This window comes from Myotis brandtii, unplaced genomic scaffold, assembly GCF_000412655.1.
Source record: "Myotis brandtii unplaced genomic scaffold, ASM41265v1 scaffold436, whole genome shotgun sequence".
In the NCBI taxonomy this organism is placed as follows: Eukaryota; Metazoa; Chordata; class Mammalia; order Chiroptera; family Vespertilionidae; genus Myotis; species Myotis brandtii.
The window spans coordinates 3,911,149-3,930,585 of NW_005366679.1; the positions used below are offsets into that span (position 1 = coordinate 3,911,149).

Sequence of the window (19,437 nt, forward strand, 5' to 3'; positions counted from 1 at the left end):
TCTCATCGGTGTTTCTAACTCTCTATCTCTCTCCCTTCCTCTCTGTGAAAAATCAATAAAATATATTTTTTTTAAAAAGACTGTGGGCTCTGGAGGCAGGTTGGAGTTCCTACCAAGTTGCTCCATGCCTCAGTTTCTCCATCAGTAAAAACGGAGATAATATTAGTACTAACTTCATAAGATTACTGTGAAGATTAAATGAAGTATCTGACATGTTTAACACAGAGCTTGGCTCATATTCACGAACAATTATTATTTTTAGGGCAGGGAAGTAGACTAAATTCCTTGGGCAGCAGGAAGGAAGGGAAAGAATAACCAGTTATGAAGTTACTCCTCAAATAAGTCCTTTCTCTTTAAGTGTTTAACTTTTTTTTTTACACGGTTTAACTGTAAAGCAAAGTGTAAGGGATGACTGGAAGATATCATGGTCTGTGTGCTCATTCATTAAGTGCTCTCTCTTATTTTTTTGAGGCTCTGGACAGAATGCTCCTTTTCCCTCGAACCCTCATGGTCACTTGTGTGGAAAGGAAGAATGGTTCCAGGGCGAAGTGGCCAGTACTGCTTTCTTGGCAGCTATACATATCAGGTATGGTTTCTCTCGCTCATTTCTGGTTTATGTGTCTCTCCCTTTCAGCAGCTCCTTTCCTCACTCCCACTTTGATGAGATGCCTTTCTCAGAACTAAGCAGTGGCCGTCAGGCACACCTCTGTGCGTTATTACAACTGAGGATGTTTATGCAAGAAGAGGGCCAACTAGAACAGTGGGGCTCACTGGTCCCTGTCAATCCCCAGGGGTACACGTGATTTGGAGCAGTAAGGGGGGTGTCTCTCACCCGCTGCTTTTTCAGGGTTGTTGCACATGAAGCATTGCCATGCTCCCGCTGCTTCGCTGAAGCCAAACACGTCAAAGAACCTCACTTCTTCCAGATGGAGCTGTACCTGGTCCAGATCCTGTTTCAGGAACACAAAGCACAGGGAACATCAGCGGATCTGCCTGCTGCAGGGCATCCTGAAACTGGAAAAGGGGCCTTGGACGCAGGATGGCCAATGCTCAGTCTCAGTGCTAAGGACGAGGAGGGAGTGTTGAGAAGACCCCTCTCCCCTCACTGTGGAAAAGAACAGCATCTCAAACTCTTCTGGGAGTGTCTTAAATGCAGTGGGCACGGGCCCCAGGGCTGGGCACCAGGGTAGGTGGTGAGGGGTCAGAGCCTGAAGTACCCAGAATGTTATTGCATCTAGACACAGTGCCAGAATTCCTAAAAAGAAGGGATATCCAGGTGGCAGTGTGGTTAAAAGGAACACTATTGGGGGATTTGTCTTTTAGTTACCCTTGACATGAACTTGAGAATCAATTATCCCTATCAAAAAATTATTTTTATTAGGTTGGTTTGCAGGGGATTGGTGGAAAACATGAAGAAGGGTTTAATCCTTCAGCCCTTGGCCTCAGTATTGCTTTAGTTGTATGCTTTATCTTAAAAGTCTATGCAGATTTTACAATCTAGTCCCTAATATGGCTTTATTGGTCTTAATGGGAAATAATGTCTTAAATTACATGTCAGTAAATTAGTTGACCTTTTCCCCTCCAAATGGTTGAGTAGAATTGACACACCAAGAAGACTGACCATGTTTTATGTGTCCTGTGGCATTGTGCCAGTGTGTCCCTAGTTAAGAGGCAGAGGAGAGAGTTTCCATTACACTGTGAATGGATGGAAAACGATTAGCCTAACCAAATTAAATAGCTCTACTGTCCTCCTGAGGCTCTGCTATTATGCAAATGACGTGTATCCTCTGCTACAGGATGGCCAGAACTGCACTCTTAAAAGGTTGCTTTCCTAAGAGGGAATTAATGTTCTTGCTAGCCTTGCACGTGCCCAGCCAACTTATGTGTTTATCCTCTGTTGAGCTGTGATTTTATTTCTTTTCCGCTGGCCCACACACTCTTTTAAAAAAATATGTTTATTGATTTTTAGAGCGAGAGAGGAAGGGAGAGGGGTAGATAGGAACATCAATGAGAAACATCATTGATGGGTTGCTTCCTGCACTCCCTACTGGAGATTGAGCCCACAACCTCAGAATGTGCCCATACTGGGAATCAAACCGGTGACCTCTTGGTTCCTAGGTTGATGCTCAACCACTGAGCCACACCTGCCAGGCTGGCCCACATACTCTTCTCTCCTACCCATAGTAACATCTCCTAGTGTGTCTAAGAGCTGAGGGGTGAACTGCTTATGGTGGACCTAAAATAGAGGATGATCAAGTAGTTACCCATATTCTTTGGCTGAAATATGGGTATCTACTTGATCATCCTCTATTTTAGGTCCACCATAAGCAGTTCACCCCTCAGCTCTTAGACACACTAGGTTTCCCAGGACAAATGGTTTCCCAGGTCTATATTTGTTGACAAGTGAGAAGTATGCTAGACTCTAAGCTCATTGAGAGTAGACATATATTTACCTTGTTCACAGTTGTATTCCCAGAGTCTAGTCCGACATCAGGAATGGATTAATGTCATTGGTTGGATTAATGTCATTGGTTTGCAGGCCCAGTGAAAAGTTTACGGATAGACTATACAAACAGTATAGTGAGAATTTTAAAAGGTCTTCTTTTTAGAGAACATTCATACTCACTGGAACATAAACCCAACGAGGGCAGAGGTTTTGTCTGTTGAATTGGCTGTTGCAAACTCAGCACCTAAAAGTGCCTGTCACATAAGCAGGCATTACATAAATACATGTGGAATAATGAAAGGTACAAACTGGGACTAGAAATGAATACTTTTCAAACATCCTTTATTAAGATTATTACAGCTCATGTGCTTGGATTGGACGCTTTGGAGGCTCCACATGCTGAACACAGCATTTCAAGTTGCTAACATTTAATACCATATTTTAGGCATTCCATCAGGCACTGTATATACAGAATGTTGTTTCAACAAAAGTGACTTCAAATGTGTTTAATGAAAAAAAGGAGGCTTAAACATTATTTTCTTAAAACCATGTTCCCAAGATAAAGACTGAAGAAGCACCTGGGAGTTTTGTAGGTTTCAAAGGATGAAATCCATATTAAAATTTATGGAGGAAAAACAGATGTTCATAAATACCAGTTTCAAAACTGCTAAGTCTCTGAAGTCTGTACTTGGCCATTGGCATGCAAATCACTTCCCTATTTTCCCACACAATTAGAGTTCAATTTTTCATTCACCACAAACACTGTTAGCAAAAAAAGTATTTAATACTTAAGGGTTCCTTTATTTTTCCTGTCCTGAGACCAGAAATGTCCCAGGTTGTTACCTATAAACCACATTTGTCTTGGTAAAGAGTTATTTAAGAAGTTTAAGGCAGATGGCAAGCTCCATCCCAGTGTTCACGTTCTGAAGGCAAAAGCATGCAGTTACAGATCCTCCCTCTTCAGAGGGTTTAGGTGTCATGCAGAGAGAACTAGTGAAGAAGAGAGATGGTTCTGTAAACTGTTGAAGTCGGCAGAACAGCCAACTTGAATGGAGAGATGGAGGAAATGCAAGCAATTCTAAATATTGGTGGGAAATCAAAGCAAAATAAACCACAAACCAAGCAAACAAACCATCAGCCAGTGATACCTAAATGTTTGAAAATTTGATCTCTTAATAGCCTCGAGGTCATTATTTCTCTACTTAATCTTCTTTACCCTCCTGGGTCCTGTCACTTCCCCAGGCATTGCCCAAGAATTTCTACGCAACTTCCCTCTTTTTTCAAGACAAGAGAACTAAGACGGACTTGATTAGAGAACTGCAAACTTCCTTTAAGACAGCTAGACTCCAGAAGAGTAATAAAAGTCATTCATATCTAAGTAGAGTCAGTCATTCTCTAAGTACTTCATTTCAATGGGATTGCAATGGACAGACCCTAGAGTGACACCCCTCCCCCTAATAATTGTGTTCATCCCTTTGGAGAGTCCCCTGCTCTTAAGAGTGGGAGGGACCTGTGACTTCTTCTAACCAAGAATATGGCAAAAGTGATAGGACATCGATCCTATGATTGTCATAATGTACACACACACACACACACACACACACACACACACACACACACCCCAACCTGTCTTGCTAGATGCAAAGGGAGACTCTCCTCCTGGACTTGAAGAAGTAAACTGCCAAGTTGTGAATGACCCATGGACAGGGCCACATGGCAGGGAACTGTGGGTGGCCTTGCAGGACCTAAAGGTAGCCTTCAGCCAATAGCCAGTAAGAAATCCTGGCCTTCATTCCTACAAACCCCAGGAAATGGTTTCTGCCAAGAACCTGAGTGAGTCTGGAAGCAGATCCTCCCCATTTAAACCTCTAACTGAGAACACAGCCCAGACAATATCTTGTAGCCTTGTGAGACCTGGAGCAGAGGACCCAGCTAAGTCACAAGCAGACTCCTGACCCGAGGAAACTGTGAGATAACAGATATGTGTTGTTTTAAGCTTCTAGGTTTGTGGTATTTGTTATGCAGCACTGAGGATCAATACTGAGATTGTGCCACGAAGAAGGGAAGGTCAACCCTGTTGGCCAATTCTCAATGAAAATAATGATTTTGCTTCGAGGGGACACATTCTTCCCAGAGCACTTCAAATCAGGCCTCAATAAAACCCGAAGAATTTTGAAGTCCAAATTATTTCTGCTGACTTAAAGAAAAATATATGTAACCATAGTAAGAATGCCATTAAGAAGGATTTTTCTAATAAACACCATCTAATTCAGGAGGGGTAAAAGCCCCTGGAGGGAAAATAATGTTTTTAACCAGTTTTAGAAGAAAATCATTAATGAGAGCAGGAATTTGGGAAACTACATAAAAAGTCCCGTGTGAAGCCTCCTCAGGGAAAAATCAGCCAGGCAGCATGGAAAGATGAGAGGATATTTACAACATTATTTTGATGACAGTGACAGCATGAGTCAGCGCTATGGATTCCATAAAAGTGCAAAGTGGCCGCTGGATGTTATAATGTGGTCTGTGTACTGTGAGAGGGCACTGAGAAGCAATTTTCCAAAAGTCAGTGAAAGCATACATCTGGAAGAAGTTTAGATCCTGGCACATTTAAATTCTGTTCTAAAGTTATTTTTGCACAGATACAAACATAGGATTGCCTCATGTGCTCTGTGTGCCTGTGATTAATAGGATCAATTCTAGGCACATACTTTAAGTATGTGTTTAAGAAATATAAAGGAGAGGTTTTTTTTTAGTATAAATAATCCCCAATATTTTCACATAAAGCAGGGGATTATGGCTATTTCCAGTGCACACATTCTAATTATTGGGAGTCCAGGGTGTGAAGTACATTTATTGAGGGAAGAAAATGAATGATTCATTTCTATATTATTCATCTTCATATTATTTATATTGTCCTACATTTGGTAGGCATAGTGTCTTATAAGAAACACTGTAGACTGAATGAATATACTAACAAAAGGACTCTAAAGAATATTTATGGCCTGACTGGCATGGCTCAGTGGTTGAGCATTGACCCATGAACCAGAAAGTCATGGTGCAATTCCTGATCAGAGCACATGCCTGGGTTGTGGGCTTGATCCCCAGCAGGGGGTGTGCAAGAGGCAACCAATCAATGATTCTTTTTCATCATTGATGTTTCTATCTCTCTCCCTCTCCCTTCCTCTCTGAAATCAATATAAATATATTTTTAAAAAAAGAATAGAAGGGAACTTTAAAAAATATTTATGCTACAATTTAATTTTTAAATTTATTTCAATTTCTGAAAAATGGTACAATTGAATTCAATTCATAACACTTAGTCTTTACAGTAACTGGTGTCAGGAACCAAGGACAAATAGATGAAGGAGACACAGTCTTGTATTCTAAGGAAGTGAGAAAGCAATTCATTGGGTCCACACTACTCCTCATGGAGGAAAATTGAAATATACCATTATTAGTATTTGGTTGTGATTGTTATTAAGCTTATTTTGGTATGAATCTTTTGGCCCTCAACTGGATTAAGGCTCTTTAGCAAGGAGACTGACTTATTTTGTAGCTTCTGAAAATACTTAGCATAGCACTTTGCCAATAGTAGATGTTCAATAAATTTTTACTAATTGAGACACATAGAGTTTATCTCTAATTTATATGAAACATAGGATTTAGGGTTTCATTTTTTTAATGTCTATTCAACTATGACCATAAAACTCTTTCAGAACACATTTCTTTTAAAAAAATATATACCAGGATCTCTATGTGTATTATAGGAATCCATTATATTTAATTTAATGAAGCAAGTTTTTTTAAAAATATATATTTTATTGATTTTTTACAGAGAGGAAGGGAGAGGGATAGAGAGTTAGAAACATCGATGAGAGAGAAACATCAATCAGCTGCCTCCTGCACACTCCCCACTGGGTATGTGCCCGCAACCAAGGTACATGCCCTTGACCGGAATCGAACCTGGGACCCTTGAGTCCACAGGCCGACACTCCATCCACTGAGCCAAACTGGTTAGGGCTGAAGCAAGTTTTTAGAATAAAATGTTAGTAATTGAAGAAGAATGTTTGTCTGACTTCATCATGATAACATGTTGATTTCATGCTCTCAAGACTCTCAGCTTTTCCAGATCGCCAGTGCTCAGGAGTCCAGGGAAAGTTGTTAAAAACACCAGATACAGGTTCCACTGCTGGAAACCTAACCCTATATGCCTGTGTTCAGGCTGGGAACCTGCATTTCTAAACAAGCTCCCCCAGGTTTTCTGATATTCACCAACTGGGAAATTAATCCTACACCCTTGGGAACAGATGTGGAGCTGGCTGATCTGTCTCCATTAATTGGTATTTGTGGGATTTGTCAGCCCTCATGGGCTTGACTACAATAGGTTTCATATGACAACATATATAATCTGGTTGCAAGAGCAAAAATTCCATTCTTAAAAATCAGAGATGTTATTATTCCAGATTGTGCAATATGGAAGGGAGAGGTGAAGTGTGAAAATTGAACTCGTTGCGCCTTTTCTGAAACTTGGCAGAAGGCTGGGCTGTGTGTGAGGGAGGGTGGGACAACAGGTGGGAGACAGACTCTCAGCAGAGGCAGCAAGGGTGCTGATCTGGAAGAACTCAGTGTGGTTCAGTATTGCACTGTCTCCCCTTTTCTATTCCAAACTAGTAAGATAACTCTAGGCACACATGAGTAGATGAGGTCAGTGTGGCAAGCTTCTTACTTTTACTGGAGATCACGACATAGACATGACTATCTTTCTATCCTTGGAGTCCCTGCATGTTGGGAAGCACTGGGTTGTTTCTTGGCAAGTCCTGGCAATTCTGACTATGGGTCTGGCTCTGAGTGGCTGGACGAAGGCACTCATCTTTGTTTCATTCGTTTCAGAGAGAAGTTCTAAAGAATGCTTTTATTTAAGAAACAACCAATGTGATAGATTATTTGACTTGATTCAAAAAGTAAAATTTTCACACTCATCTAAGGATCATGAAAAAATAATCTCAACACAGAATATTGGCAGTAAACATGGCAAGAGTTTATATAAAGTCGTTTATAGAAAAGCAAATTAAAGCACATGAATTGATTAGAAAATAAAGGTGTCACATTGAGTAAAGTTGAATAAATGTATTTTATAAATACAATTAAAATATTTTAGCCCACTAAATTCAGCAAAGCATTTTTTAAAAATAACAAAGTGGAAGCAAGGACAAAAGATGACCAGTTCTCAAAATGTTAAGAAAACGTTGACACTTCTATAGTGGTGACAGCAGTAAAATGTAATTACCAGGACTGTTGGCAGTGAAAGCCAGCACCCACAGGATCTCTTTCACATTGGAAAGCAAAGAATTGCAGTGATTTTTTTTCTAATTGATGATGGCCACCTGCATTTAGCAACCATGTCTTGAACATCTAGTACATCTATGCACTACTGTGTGGTACTAGATCACAGGGTGCTGATGTGGAAGAGCTCATTGGAGGGGCTTTCCTTTTTTTAAAAAAATCCTCACTTGAGGATATTTTTCCCCACTGATTTCTAGAGAGAGCAGAAGGGAGGAAGGGGAGAGAGAGAGGTGAGAGAGACACATTGACTGGTTGTGTCCTGCACATGCCCCTACCAGGGCTAGGGAACCTGCAACTGAGGTCCGTGCTCTTGATGGGTATTGAATTGTCAACCCTTCGATCTGCAGGCCAACACTGGCCAGGGCTCTTTGTCTTCCTTTGAAAATCAGTTAGTGAGGTTCTGCTCCTCAGCTCTGGAGGCTATTCTGTTGGGGGCAAGATCCCTCGCTTGTCTTATTTTTTTCCTTTATCCCTGATACTGCTCTCATTTTCAGACTGCCCCTCCCATCTCCCCTTTACATATGTTTTCTTTGGAGTTTGATATGTATCTTTGAACAGACATATACTCTTGAAAAATATGAGCAACATTTAGTGTATTTTTCATTTTCCTAAATGATGTTATGCCATAGACTGCATCCTATTGCTTGCTTGTTTCACTCAAGGTCTCTACATGGTGTTGTATGTGTATTTAGTTGCCTCTACTGCTACAGAGTGATTTCACAGTGTGTATCCACCACCCACCACATTTTACCTAACCATTCCCCTAGTGATGGGCCCATGGCTGCTTCCACCTTTTCACTTACATGGACCATGCCAACAATGGATAACCTCATACCTGTCCCCTTGTGGATGTGAGCAAGAATTTTTTTGGAATAATCATTCCAGAGTGGATCATAGGGAGGTAGAAGGCTGTAGAGGAAATATTTTTATGTTTCTGCACAGTTTGGGTTTTCTGAGCAAATTTTACTGAAATGTTGGACCTGGGCTAGGAGAACAAGCTTTAGAAGTGAATTTATGGATGATTAGAAGTGAGAGACCATCTTGAGAGATTTCTCTCCCCAGAGTATGAGTTTACCTTTCAGGGTGGGGCTGAGACCCAGGTTTGGAGACATCCCTGGTCGTCAAGCTGGGGACAATCGTCTTACCCTCTTCTTGGGAAAATTTAGGTGCATCCAAAAGGGTCACAGTAGGAAACCAGTATCTTTCCCAAGGAGCAAAGATCTTTCTTCCCTTCTCCCAGAAGAGTGGGAACAGCTGTCCATCCCTTATTTAAACACCCCAGATTCATATTTTCAGGGTTCCCTAACTACAGTATAGGGCAGGGGTGGGCAAACTTTTTGACTCGAGGGCCACAATGGGTTCTTAAACTGGACCAGAGGGCCGGAACAAAAGCATGGATGGAGTGTTTGTGTGAACTAATATAAATTCAAAGTAAACATCATTACATAAAAGGGAACGGTCTTTTTTTTTTTTTAGTTTTATTCATTTCAAACGGGCCGGATCCGGCCTGAGGGCCGTAGTTTGCCCACGGCTGGTATAGGCCCTAGAATGTATAGGATGATATTTGGTTCTCATAATGTTGTCCTAGGCAACGGAGGCAAAGGGAAACCGGTGAGGTGATTTGCTGTAAATGATAATAATGATCTGCTTTGCTCCAGAAGCCTTGTTTGCATGAGACATTAAAAATGCAACATTATGCATATCCTTAACTTCACTAGGTTCTGATAAATTGCTTTCCAAAATGGCTGTCCAATTTACATTCCCACCAGCACAGCATGAAGAATTTCTTTTCCACATCATAATGAAAGGGCTTTCTCGGCTTTGAAGTTTCTGGGAGAATTTCCATCCAACAACCCTTTCCCATGTCTGAAACAGGCCATCTTTTTGGTGACCACAGACGTATTTGTCTGATTGCATTAGGGGCTTGCAGCAGTCTCCAGTGACTTCTTAAAGCATTGCTTCTTAAACCATGAGAAAAATCAACCACCCTTCTGTAGCAATTGTTGCATTTCTCTCCATTTTTATTGCCTTTTGCTATCATAAGAAGTATTCCAGGTCCTGGGAATCAGACCACCCTTTTCAGGTACAATTATTTTAATACACTAGTACATGCCAACATTTGGCCACGGTCTCGTTTTACTTTAAGAACTATTCTTTTATTGATGTGTTTACTACTTGGAGCAGTTACAGAGGGGATCAAACTACCATGACTTTACCATGGACTTAAAGAGAAGGCATTGCTTTGCATGCTGTGGGAACTTCAAAAGTTTCACTTAGTCATTTAACAGATAAAGCATAACCCTAAGCATTGGTGAAGTAATAGTGATCAAGGCAGACATAGTAAGTTGAACTACCCCTTAGTAGAGAAATGGATAAAGTGAACTATGGCCTATTCACGCAATGGAAAATTTAATAGATGCTAAAATGAATAAGCTAACTCTACATGTATGAACAGATATATTTTTAAAAGGTAATCTTAAGTTCAGAAAGCATATTGCAAAAGATACACAAAATGTAATAACACACATGTAAAACCCCAAAACACTCAGGGAACTAATACCAACCTCAGGAGCGTATTCACAACATCTTCTTTCTGTTTGTAAAGAGAAATATTTGAAGTGAATATGGAAGAAAGCTAAGCACCTCTTCTATCTTGTGGTGGGAATGGGTATCACCTGTCTTTACTTTTCTGAATTTGTCAACTATTTCTGAATTTAATAAAAATAAAAGTGAGTTAGAGAACACAGTGCAGTGAAGCAAGGAGACTGGCAGGGGTTAGAATCTGTGAGGAAGAAAGATTCTGCGTGTGTTGGGGGTGTTCCTTACACACGCCCCCTTGTGGAGGAGACCCTTTATTTTGCCTTGGGGGTGAAGGTCATTAAAGGACCTTGTCTTTCTCCTGATTTTTGCATTTATTCCTGTTGCGGGGAGGGGAAGTGCCATATTAAGGCCTCCTTTAATCTAGATCTCCAAACCTGGAGACAGATAAGCATGAAATGTCAAGTGTTTGGAATACATTCTATTGTTTTGTTTTAGAAAACAAACCAGTCCTACAGTCCACTGACATCACATTCTATCCTAGGGAAGTGCTGTAGAATGGGTTAAACAACAGAAGTAACACTTAGGAATAAGATTATCGCCCCCCCCCCCCCCCCCGCAGAGTGGTATGGAGTAAAGAAGGTAGGTTTCAGAGCCAGAAGATCTGAGTTTGCACCCTGCCACCATCATTCACTAGAGTTCTTGGGAAACATCTTAATTTCTCAGTGTTTTCAATGCACTGCTCAGTCTGTAAAATGACAGTGATTCCTAAGCTGTCTCCTTCAGAGAGTTTTTGCCCCAAATCAATTCATGGGTAATTACAGTAACTGTAAAGAAATAATAAAAAACAGTGATAATGATGATGATTTGACCAAAGCAAACTAAGAAGCTCCTTTTTATGCATACAAAATATACTGGGTTTTTTTTTGTTTCCTAGCTAGAGAAATATATGTAAATCTTTCTGAAATGAATGACTTGTTTAAGGAACATTGATGTTAGGTGCCCGAGAAACATATTTCATTTTCTAAAAGCAAGTGACATACTTATCTGTCTGTTTTTGTTAGTGTGTTGTCAAACCTAGGGGTATGGAATGTAATGAGATGCAAACATAGCAAGATGTAATGCAACGTGAACATTTGAAAGGGGAATAATGACATGTGCATGTCTGATGGGGCCCTAATGAGATGTACAAATAGAAATGCACATAGAAATGTGCATGGGTAATGGTGTAATGAGATGCATAAATGGATGGGTGTAATGGTACAGGCATTTAAGGGGATGTAATGCGATTTATAAATGGAAGCATTAAATGGGGAGGGTGGAAAGGGCAGGTTGTGATAAGAAGGAGAGAGAAAGAATGCAGTGCTATGCATGAATGGAGGAGCTAATAATATGTGCATGATGAGGATGTAATGAGATAAAAATGGAGTGGCATAATGAGGTTCACAGATGGAAGGATGTAATGAGCTGTGCAGAAAGGAGGGAATAATGAGAAGCATAAAAGGAAGGATTTAATACTCTGCATAAAGAAATGGACATAAAAAGATGTGAGGACTGAAAGGAGGAGCAGCAAAAAAGGGACATTGGTGGAGGGATGGGGAATAACAAGGTGGGCAAATGGAGCACTCTAATGAGATGCTGAAATTAAAGCGTGCAATGAGGTGTGCCTATTTAGGGAATAATTAGACACACACATAGGATTATAATGAGGTACCTGGGCCCTGATCAGACATGGGCCATAGCATTCAGTTCTTACAAAGAAAGTGAAAATGGAAAACAATTCAGAGCAGAGCCACAGAGATATCTAAATTGTTACAGACCCAGAAAAGAGAAAACTAAGCAGGTGATTGAACCCACAGCCTAGGAATTTAGGAAGTAATGCTTGTATAGGTGCTGTTTGGGGTATTTAGTCTGTGCTAGGTGCTCTGCTGGGTGTTTAATTAAATGTATCATCTCATTTCCCCTTCCTAGCAACCCTATGAGGCAGTTGGATTAGTTCCTGGATTATAGATGAAGACTGAGCTACAGAGAGGTCAACCAACTCATTCAGATTACCAGAGCATGTCTGTGGTGGAGATATGAACCAAGCCAAGCCAACTGGATGCCAGTTACCTCTGTCTTCCTCTGGTGCTTCTGTAAAAGCAGTCTGTCACACCTCCTGCCTCAGAGTCGCCTGGATCACTTGTCAAAGATGCAGAGTCCCAGGCTCAGCCCAGTGAGTACCATTTGCAAGTTCCACAGAGGCCCTGGAAACTTGCATTTGAATAAGCTCTCCAGGGCGTCCTGCATGCACTAAGGCCTGGGCACTATTTAGTGAGACCAGCACTAGAGCGGGGGATATTCTAATGCTTCCCATTAGCTCTGGGAAAAGATTGTGAAGAAAGGGACATACATTCAGCATGAGCAACGTGGGCTGGCTGCAGGCACACTGTAGCAGGAACTGCCAGGCCCTGGGTGAGGCATCAAAGTGAGTCTGAATTTGACAGGGGACTTAAAAAAACAGTCCCCTTCCCTTCAGATTGGTCTTTAATAGGAGCCCCAAATTATATTGAAAATAGTATAAAATGCAAAAATGTATTGAAAATAATTAGACTCTAGGAAATGTTTGTTTGCTGAATTAAAAAAAAAAAGAGATCACTCCATAGGCTTGCAAGGACTTTGAAGAGGATAACGTGTTCTTAAAACCCAAAGTTGGCCAATCTACATGCAACTTTCAGGGTTCTAAAAAAAGCAGATAGTGCCACTGTTCTCCTTCCTGATATGTCTAGTATTGAGATATTTAAATTGCTATGATTTTTTAGCTTAAAACCCTGGAATTTATATTTTGAAATGGGTGTTAATTTTGAATGACTACTCACATATTAGAGACACAGCCTCTGCTCAAAACATTTTTAGAAGTTTCTCTTGGGATGTTTTTAGAGTATATTCATGGAGTGATCACTTTTTATAATAGACCTGGGCCTGAATAAATTTTTGGCTGTTGTGAAAATAAAGCTCATTCTCAAGAGATGGAGCCTTTGTCATTCATTTTGTTTGGGGAGTGGGCAGTTTTTGCAGAGGAAGTGAAATATTAGTTACCATTTATTGAACACTTACTATGTGCCCAGTCACTGTTCCAAGAATTTTACATGTATTAAATCTTCTAAATCTCACCAAATCTCTGTGAAGTGGGTACTAGTATTTTCTGTACATGGCAGGTAGAGAAGATGAGATGCAGAGGACTTAAATAAAAGAACTGGTAAGTGGGAGAATCAGGATTGGAACCAAGACCCCGAGCTTTTAACTACCACACTTTCAACTTGCTTGAAAAGAGGTGCTGTTTATTCTAATAGCTCAGTGCCCAGTGTTTGTAAGTAGTCACACACTATTCATAATCATGTCAACGGAAAAAGAAAAAAATTTTCCTTGTGCATTGATTATTTAAGAAAAGAACCTAAACCACTATTGGATTAGCAGACATTTCAGAGGAACTGCATACCTCTGTTCCCCCAGGAATAGAGTTATTTTGTTAACCATTTTCTAAAGTCTTTCTTTTTTTTTTTCAGTTTCCCTGACTGATGCAGAACATCTGGCTGACTGTGAAGGAATGTTCACTACAGTAGTAAAATTGACGTGCTTCGTTATAGGACAGTCTGGCTTGTGTAACCTGAAGGAGGTACAATACAATACGTGTGATAAACCAAGAGTTAAATAAGTCAAGAAAATATTTCTTATGCCAATTTTAATTTCTTTAAAAAAGCTTATGTAAAAAGAAGTACAGTGTATGTGGAGAGTGGTGTATATTGATTAGCCAAGTATAAGGGTAATAACTTTCTAATTTTTCAATAGTGAATGGGACTGTCACTTACATTCAATGTGTTTACAAAATCATATGCAATCACTTAATGAGTTGTGTGTAAGGAAGTGTTTAAATAAGGGGTCCTATAGATTGTTATAATGGATAGCTCTTAAGGGGAAAAATGAATTCAAATGGAGGTAGGGAGAGTATTTGGGGAGGCAAAGTTTAGAATTTGGCTGGACTTTTACACTCAGTGGTCCCAAGGCATCAATAAAAGTTGTGCTTGTAAAAGTCTCCAGAAGACGTGTCAGTTCTCAAGGACTCTTCACCTTCGAGCCTCTCCTCTTACGTTAATCACATTAATCCCAGAGGAACATTTACGAGGCTTTGGTGCAGGAGTGCGAGTCCACTGGTAGTACATAAGCTGTGATAAAAATTCATCTCACGCTTAAGCTAATACTCTCCTGGTGCCACCTAGCACTGCACGCCTTACACACAGAGCCTGGTGTAAATGCGGCCCTGGCCACAGCCTCTCTCCCCTTGCTCGGTTGTCTGTCTGCCTTAGCCTTGGCCAGCCTTGTGATAAATGAGCTTGTGTCCTTGTTTGCAAGGGGGAATAGCAGAGCATCTGTTGGGGCTGGGAGGCAAAGCAGAGGGTTCTTGTGCAAAGATGCACAAATCCATCATCTTCTTCGTTCAGAAAATAACTTTTTTTTTTCTGGGCTCAAAAGAGCATCTTTATGTTTCTCAAATCAGGTTTCCTATGTGCAGACTTTTCTTCAGCATTTTAAATCTCTCCTTTTGGTCTGCATCTTTACCCTCTATCATCTCAAACACAGATCTGCTCCTACATCCTTGAAATCTTTTACCATTTCATTACCACTGAGCCAAAAAAAAAAAAAAAAGGAAAGAAAAGAAAAGGAAAAAAAAGCTCAGTTTAGCACTTGAACAGCTGATCATTGCTGGAGAAAAAGCATATTTCCATTTTACTTTAAATCTATCATCTCAGATCCCAAATGGATGTTCCTCATTAGCCTGATGATTCTGCTATTCTTCTCTAGTAAGTTCATCGTTTCTTTCTCTGAGGATTTCATCTCAGACATTTTCTTTCCTCAAACCTCCCACATTCTACCCCTCCTTTTCCCACCCCACTTTTCGCTGATGGCCTCACCTCTTATTTCACCGAAAAAGATGAAAAGCCATCAAAAAGCACTAACACATCTTTCCACCATCCAATCTCCTACTTGATCTGGGTCTGCATGCAGTGACTTTTCTTTCTCATCTGCTTACTATTTTCACTCTCTATTGCATCATCCCAACAACTTACAAACATGCTCTGGGGTTTCCATATTAAACCATCTCCATACTTCCTCCATTACCAGCCCATTCAGCGCCAGGCTTTTACAACAGCTTTCTACATATGCTGTTTCCTTCCTCATTCTTTCCTTCCCAGCATTTCTCCACCGACTCCTGTTTGCACCTTGCCCTTAAAACTCCATTAAAATTGCCCTTTCCAAGTTGCCCAAATGGATGGACACTTTTCTGTATGCATCTTCTTGATCTGGCTGCCGAATCCCATCCATGCCCTGACTCTTTCTCGGACATTCTCTTGATATCTGTGAGCTCTATGCTTCCTGGGTTTCTTTTGTCTCTTGGCTGCTCTCTGGGTTGATTCTTGAACTGGGTCCTTTTCCTTTCTATACTCCTCCCAGATTGCTTAAATCTCCCCGAGGCTTTCATCACCTCTATGCTGAGGATGTCCTCATTTATATTCCTGTCCTAAACCACTTCACATTTGCCTGCTAGACAATTCCACTGGAACATCCCATAGGCATTTTCCATGTGAGAGGTTTGAAAGCCTCCCTCCCCCTCACACCCCACCCATTAGTTGGTTATGTCCCTTTTATCTCCAAAACGTGTATGGATGTGTCATTTATCCTATCCCGATTGGGACCGTCCCAGTTTAAGCTGCTCTTTTCTCTCATCTGGATCATCAGTCGTCTCCTGCGTGATCTCCCTGATTCTGCTTTTGCCCCTGTCTGATCTAGTCTCCACACTGCAGACTGAGTGATCTTTTGAAGACAAGCTGGGGAGTGTCTGCTGCTCCAACTCTTTAGGGACTCCCACAGACTGCTCCTTGCCATGGCTTCCGAGGCCAGAGGGCAGTTCCCCGAGATGAACTCTCAACTTGCCCTTTTGGTCACTGGGCTCCACCTGATCCTTCTACTTCCTCCAATGCTGTGGAAGGGGAGTGAGTTCCCTCTGGGTAGGCATGCCTATCCACAGTGATATAGGAAGAAGAAACGATTAGAACTTTCACTTTACTTTTCATCTCATGCTTTAAAATGTCCATTTTTGAATGTGTCTTATAATGGAAATGAGTGTAATAATACATGTACATAATCTATAAGTAAATAAATGCAAACATGGAGGGTGCCTGTTCAGAAATTTTTCTGATGAGAAGTGTGATTTAAATTCAGAGGAGATTGCTCTAATATGCCAAGGTTTTGGCCTTGCTTTTCTTATTCTTTCTCTCCTTTTGGTTTTGGATCTCAAGGTCTTTGTGCAAAACATTCTCTCTGCCAGGAAAACTCATCAGACACCACCTCAGAGAAGCCTCCCCTGGCTACCCAACAAATGCTCCCTCCATCACTTTCTTCTGGCATTTTATATTATACTAGTGGCCCGGTGCACCCTCTCCAGTCAGGGACCCCTTGGGGGATGTCCGACTGCTGGTTTAGGCCCAATCCCTGTCAGTCGGACATCCTTAGCACTGCCATGGAGGCGGGAGAGGCTCCCACCCCCGCTGCCGCGCTTGCCAGCCATGAGCCTGGCTTCTGGCTGAGTGGCGCTCCCCCTGTGGGAGCACACTGACCACCAGGGGTAAGCTCTTGTGTTGAGTGTCTGCCCCCTGATGGTCAGTGCACATCATAGTGAGCAGTTGGGTGGCCTTAGCATATCATTAGCATATTACACTTTGATTGGTTGAATGGACAACCGGATGACCAGACACTTAGCATAGTAGGCTTTTATTATATAGGATAGTCTCTGTTAGGATGGAGTTGTGTATTTATTTACTTGTATATTACTGTCTCCAACAGGGCAGGGCATGATTGCTTATGTTGGTTCTCTGCACAGTGCTTGGCATGGAGCATGCATTTCCCCAAATATTTTTAGCTGACTGAATGAACGTAGGGTCACTTTTACAATTATCTTTACTGTGATTTTTTTTTTGTCCCCTCCATGTCATTGCTGGTGTTATTCCCTTTACATGGAACCATTTTCTTCTTTCTTTAAAAAACCCAGACTCTGTATTTTAATGCCCACTAGCCTCCCAACCAATTCGCTCTCCACCAGGATTATCCCAGACATTGGCATCTGCAGCCACACCCCCACCTTCAATCTGCCCTCCCAAACCCTTGCCTTCAATTTCCTGCCATGATTTGCATTTTCATGGAGTTCACCCCTTAATCCCTGGATTGACCCCTTGGCCTGCCTTCTTTGGATAGGCTCTTATTCACACATTCTTTTAATCTCCTTACCTCACCTTTGGTTTTTAGACACTGCCTATCAGATTTTCCTGATTCTGGGCTCATAGCCCAGGGGTCCACACCCCTATCTAGGCTTCTGCAATTCCAAACCGAATTCTCATCTACTGCATTCCCATCTAGCTTGCTCTGAAAGGGAGGTTCACCATAGCTAACCTCTCTCCAACACCATGATTCATTCACACTGCTCTCCCTTGAGGCTGGCCTGCAACACTTGTCACTCACATCACACGTGTAGACTTAAATTTCTCCTAAGAATTTGAATAGTTAACAGCCTTTGTATAATAAGCCCATTTCTTATTTACTTCCTTACGCATTTATTTATTAAAGTGCTGTATTAACAGTGTATCTCAAAACACTCAATCTAAGCCTCAGGAGCATCGGGTCTCCTTTTGTTCCACACAGAATTGCTGCTTTAGTTTTATTTGGGCTTGGACAGAACTGCCAATTACTCTGGGAACTGTCAAGTGTGTTTGTAGCGATGTGGACTGAAAACAAATCTCCAAATGTTAGCCAGATGGGGCCCATTTTGTTTCAGCAGCAAATTTAAATTTTTTTTTGTTTCCATAATGGGCATAGTCTTGAGACCTCATCTCTGTGGCATATGGAATTTCTCCAGGCTTTGGGAACTGGAACATGTGTGTCAATAAAGGAGACTTCTCTCTCAAATTCTAGTCCTGGAACAATTCCCCAGTCAACTTACTGTCTGGTCCTCTGATGATCAGAGCACCTCTGAAGGGTCGAAATATTAACTGTATCTCTGTTTACTCCATGGAGACTATTCTCCCCATTTCTTAAACAAATCAATGGATTTTCTACCCTTTAAAAAAAATCCTTATTTTATAATGAAAATTGATGATCTTTTCTTTATTTAAGTAAGCTGCTCATTTACATTTCCTTACATTAAACAGTATCACTAAAAGTGATACTTGTACAATGAAATTTTTCCCTTGATTACAAAAGAAATACATACTTTTTAGAGAAGATTTAGAAAATACTAGTCCCATCAACCAGAGCTAACCATTGCTCACATTTGGGTATGTTTCCTTTTGGTTGTTTTAGTGAGAAATCCTCTAAATAATCTTTATATAAATAAATTTGTATATTGCAAAGTGGTATTTCACGTAAGTATAGTTTCATGTCATTAAACATTTCCCATGGGGAGAAACCAAGATGGCAGCATAGGTAAAACCAGAAATTGCTGCCTTGCATAACCACTTCAAAAATACAACTAAAAGACAAAATGGACATCACCCAGAACCACAGGAAAGCTGGCTGAGTGGAAATTCTACAAGTAGAAGGAAAGAGAAAAGCACACTGAGACTCAGGAGGTGCGGAAGTAAAGTGCAGAGGTACGGAGGCATACGTGGAAAGGGCTGGCAACTGAGGATGCGGTTGTCTTTTTCAATTGGGAGGGAGACACAAGCTCCCAACTGCTCTGAACTCCAATTCTGGGTGAGTCTCTGGGGACATACGGGGAGAAACTGGACTGTCTGGCATCGGTCGGAACTCAAGGGCGGCTTTCTCTCAGAGGTGCTTGCAGCGATTACCACAGGACACTGAGACCCGGGGCCTCTTAAGGCAGGGCTGAGGATCAGCCATAGCTGTTTGCTCCGCCCTGTTGATTCCCTGAGACCCCGCCCCACCCAAGCCGTGCCCAGAGGCTTTTGCATATGAATGGCCTGGCTCTTTGCAATCTAAAATTACCTAACAAACTGCAGCTGGGTCAGAGAGACCCAGAACTTCCAAAAGAAGGCCCAAGGCCCCACAGCAGCTTGCATTGC

At 41.3% G+C, this 19,437-nt stretch overlaps 1 protein-coding gene across 1 annotated transcript in view; it reads right to left on the bottom strand.

Moving 5' to 3' along the window:
- The window catches only part of LOC102263838 (ventricular zone-expressed PH domain-containing protein homolog 1), a 110,553-nt gene that overhangs the window by 22,691 nt on the left and 68,425 nt on the right, over positions 1–19,437 (bottom strand). The window contains exon 6 of the mRNA XM_014546241.1: positions 833–950. Within this exon, the coding sequence (XP_014401727.1) occupies positions 833–950 (118 nt within the window). The remainder of the gene's footprint in view (positions 1–832; positions 951–19,437) is intronic.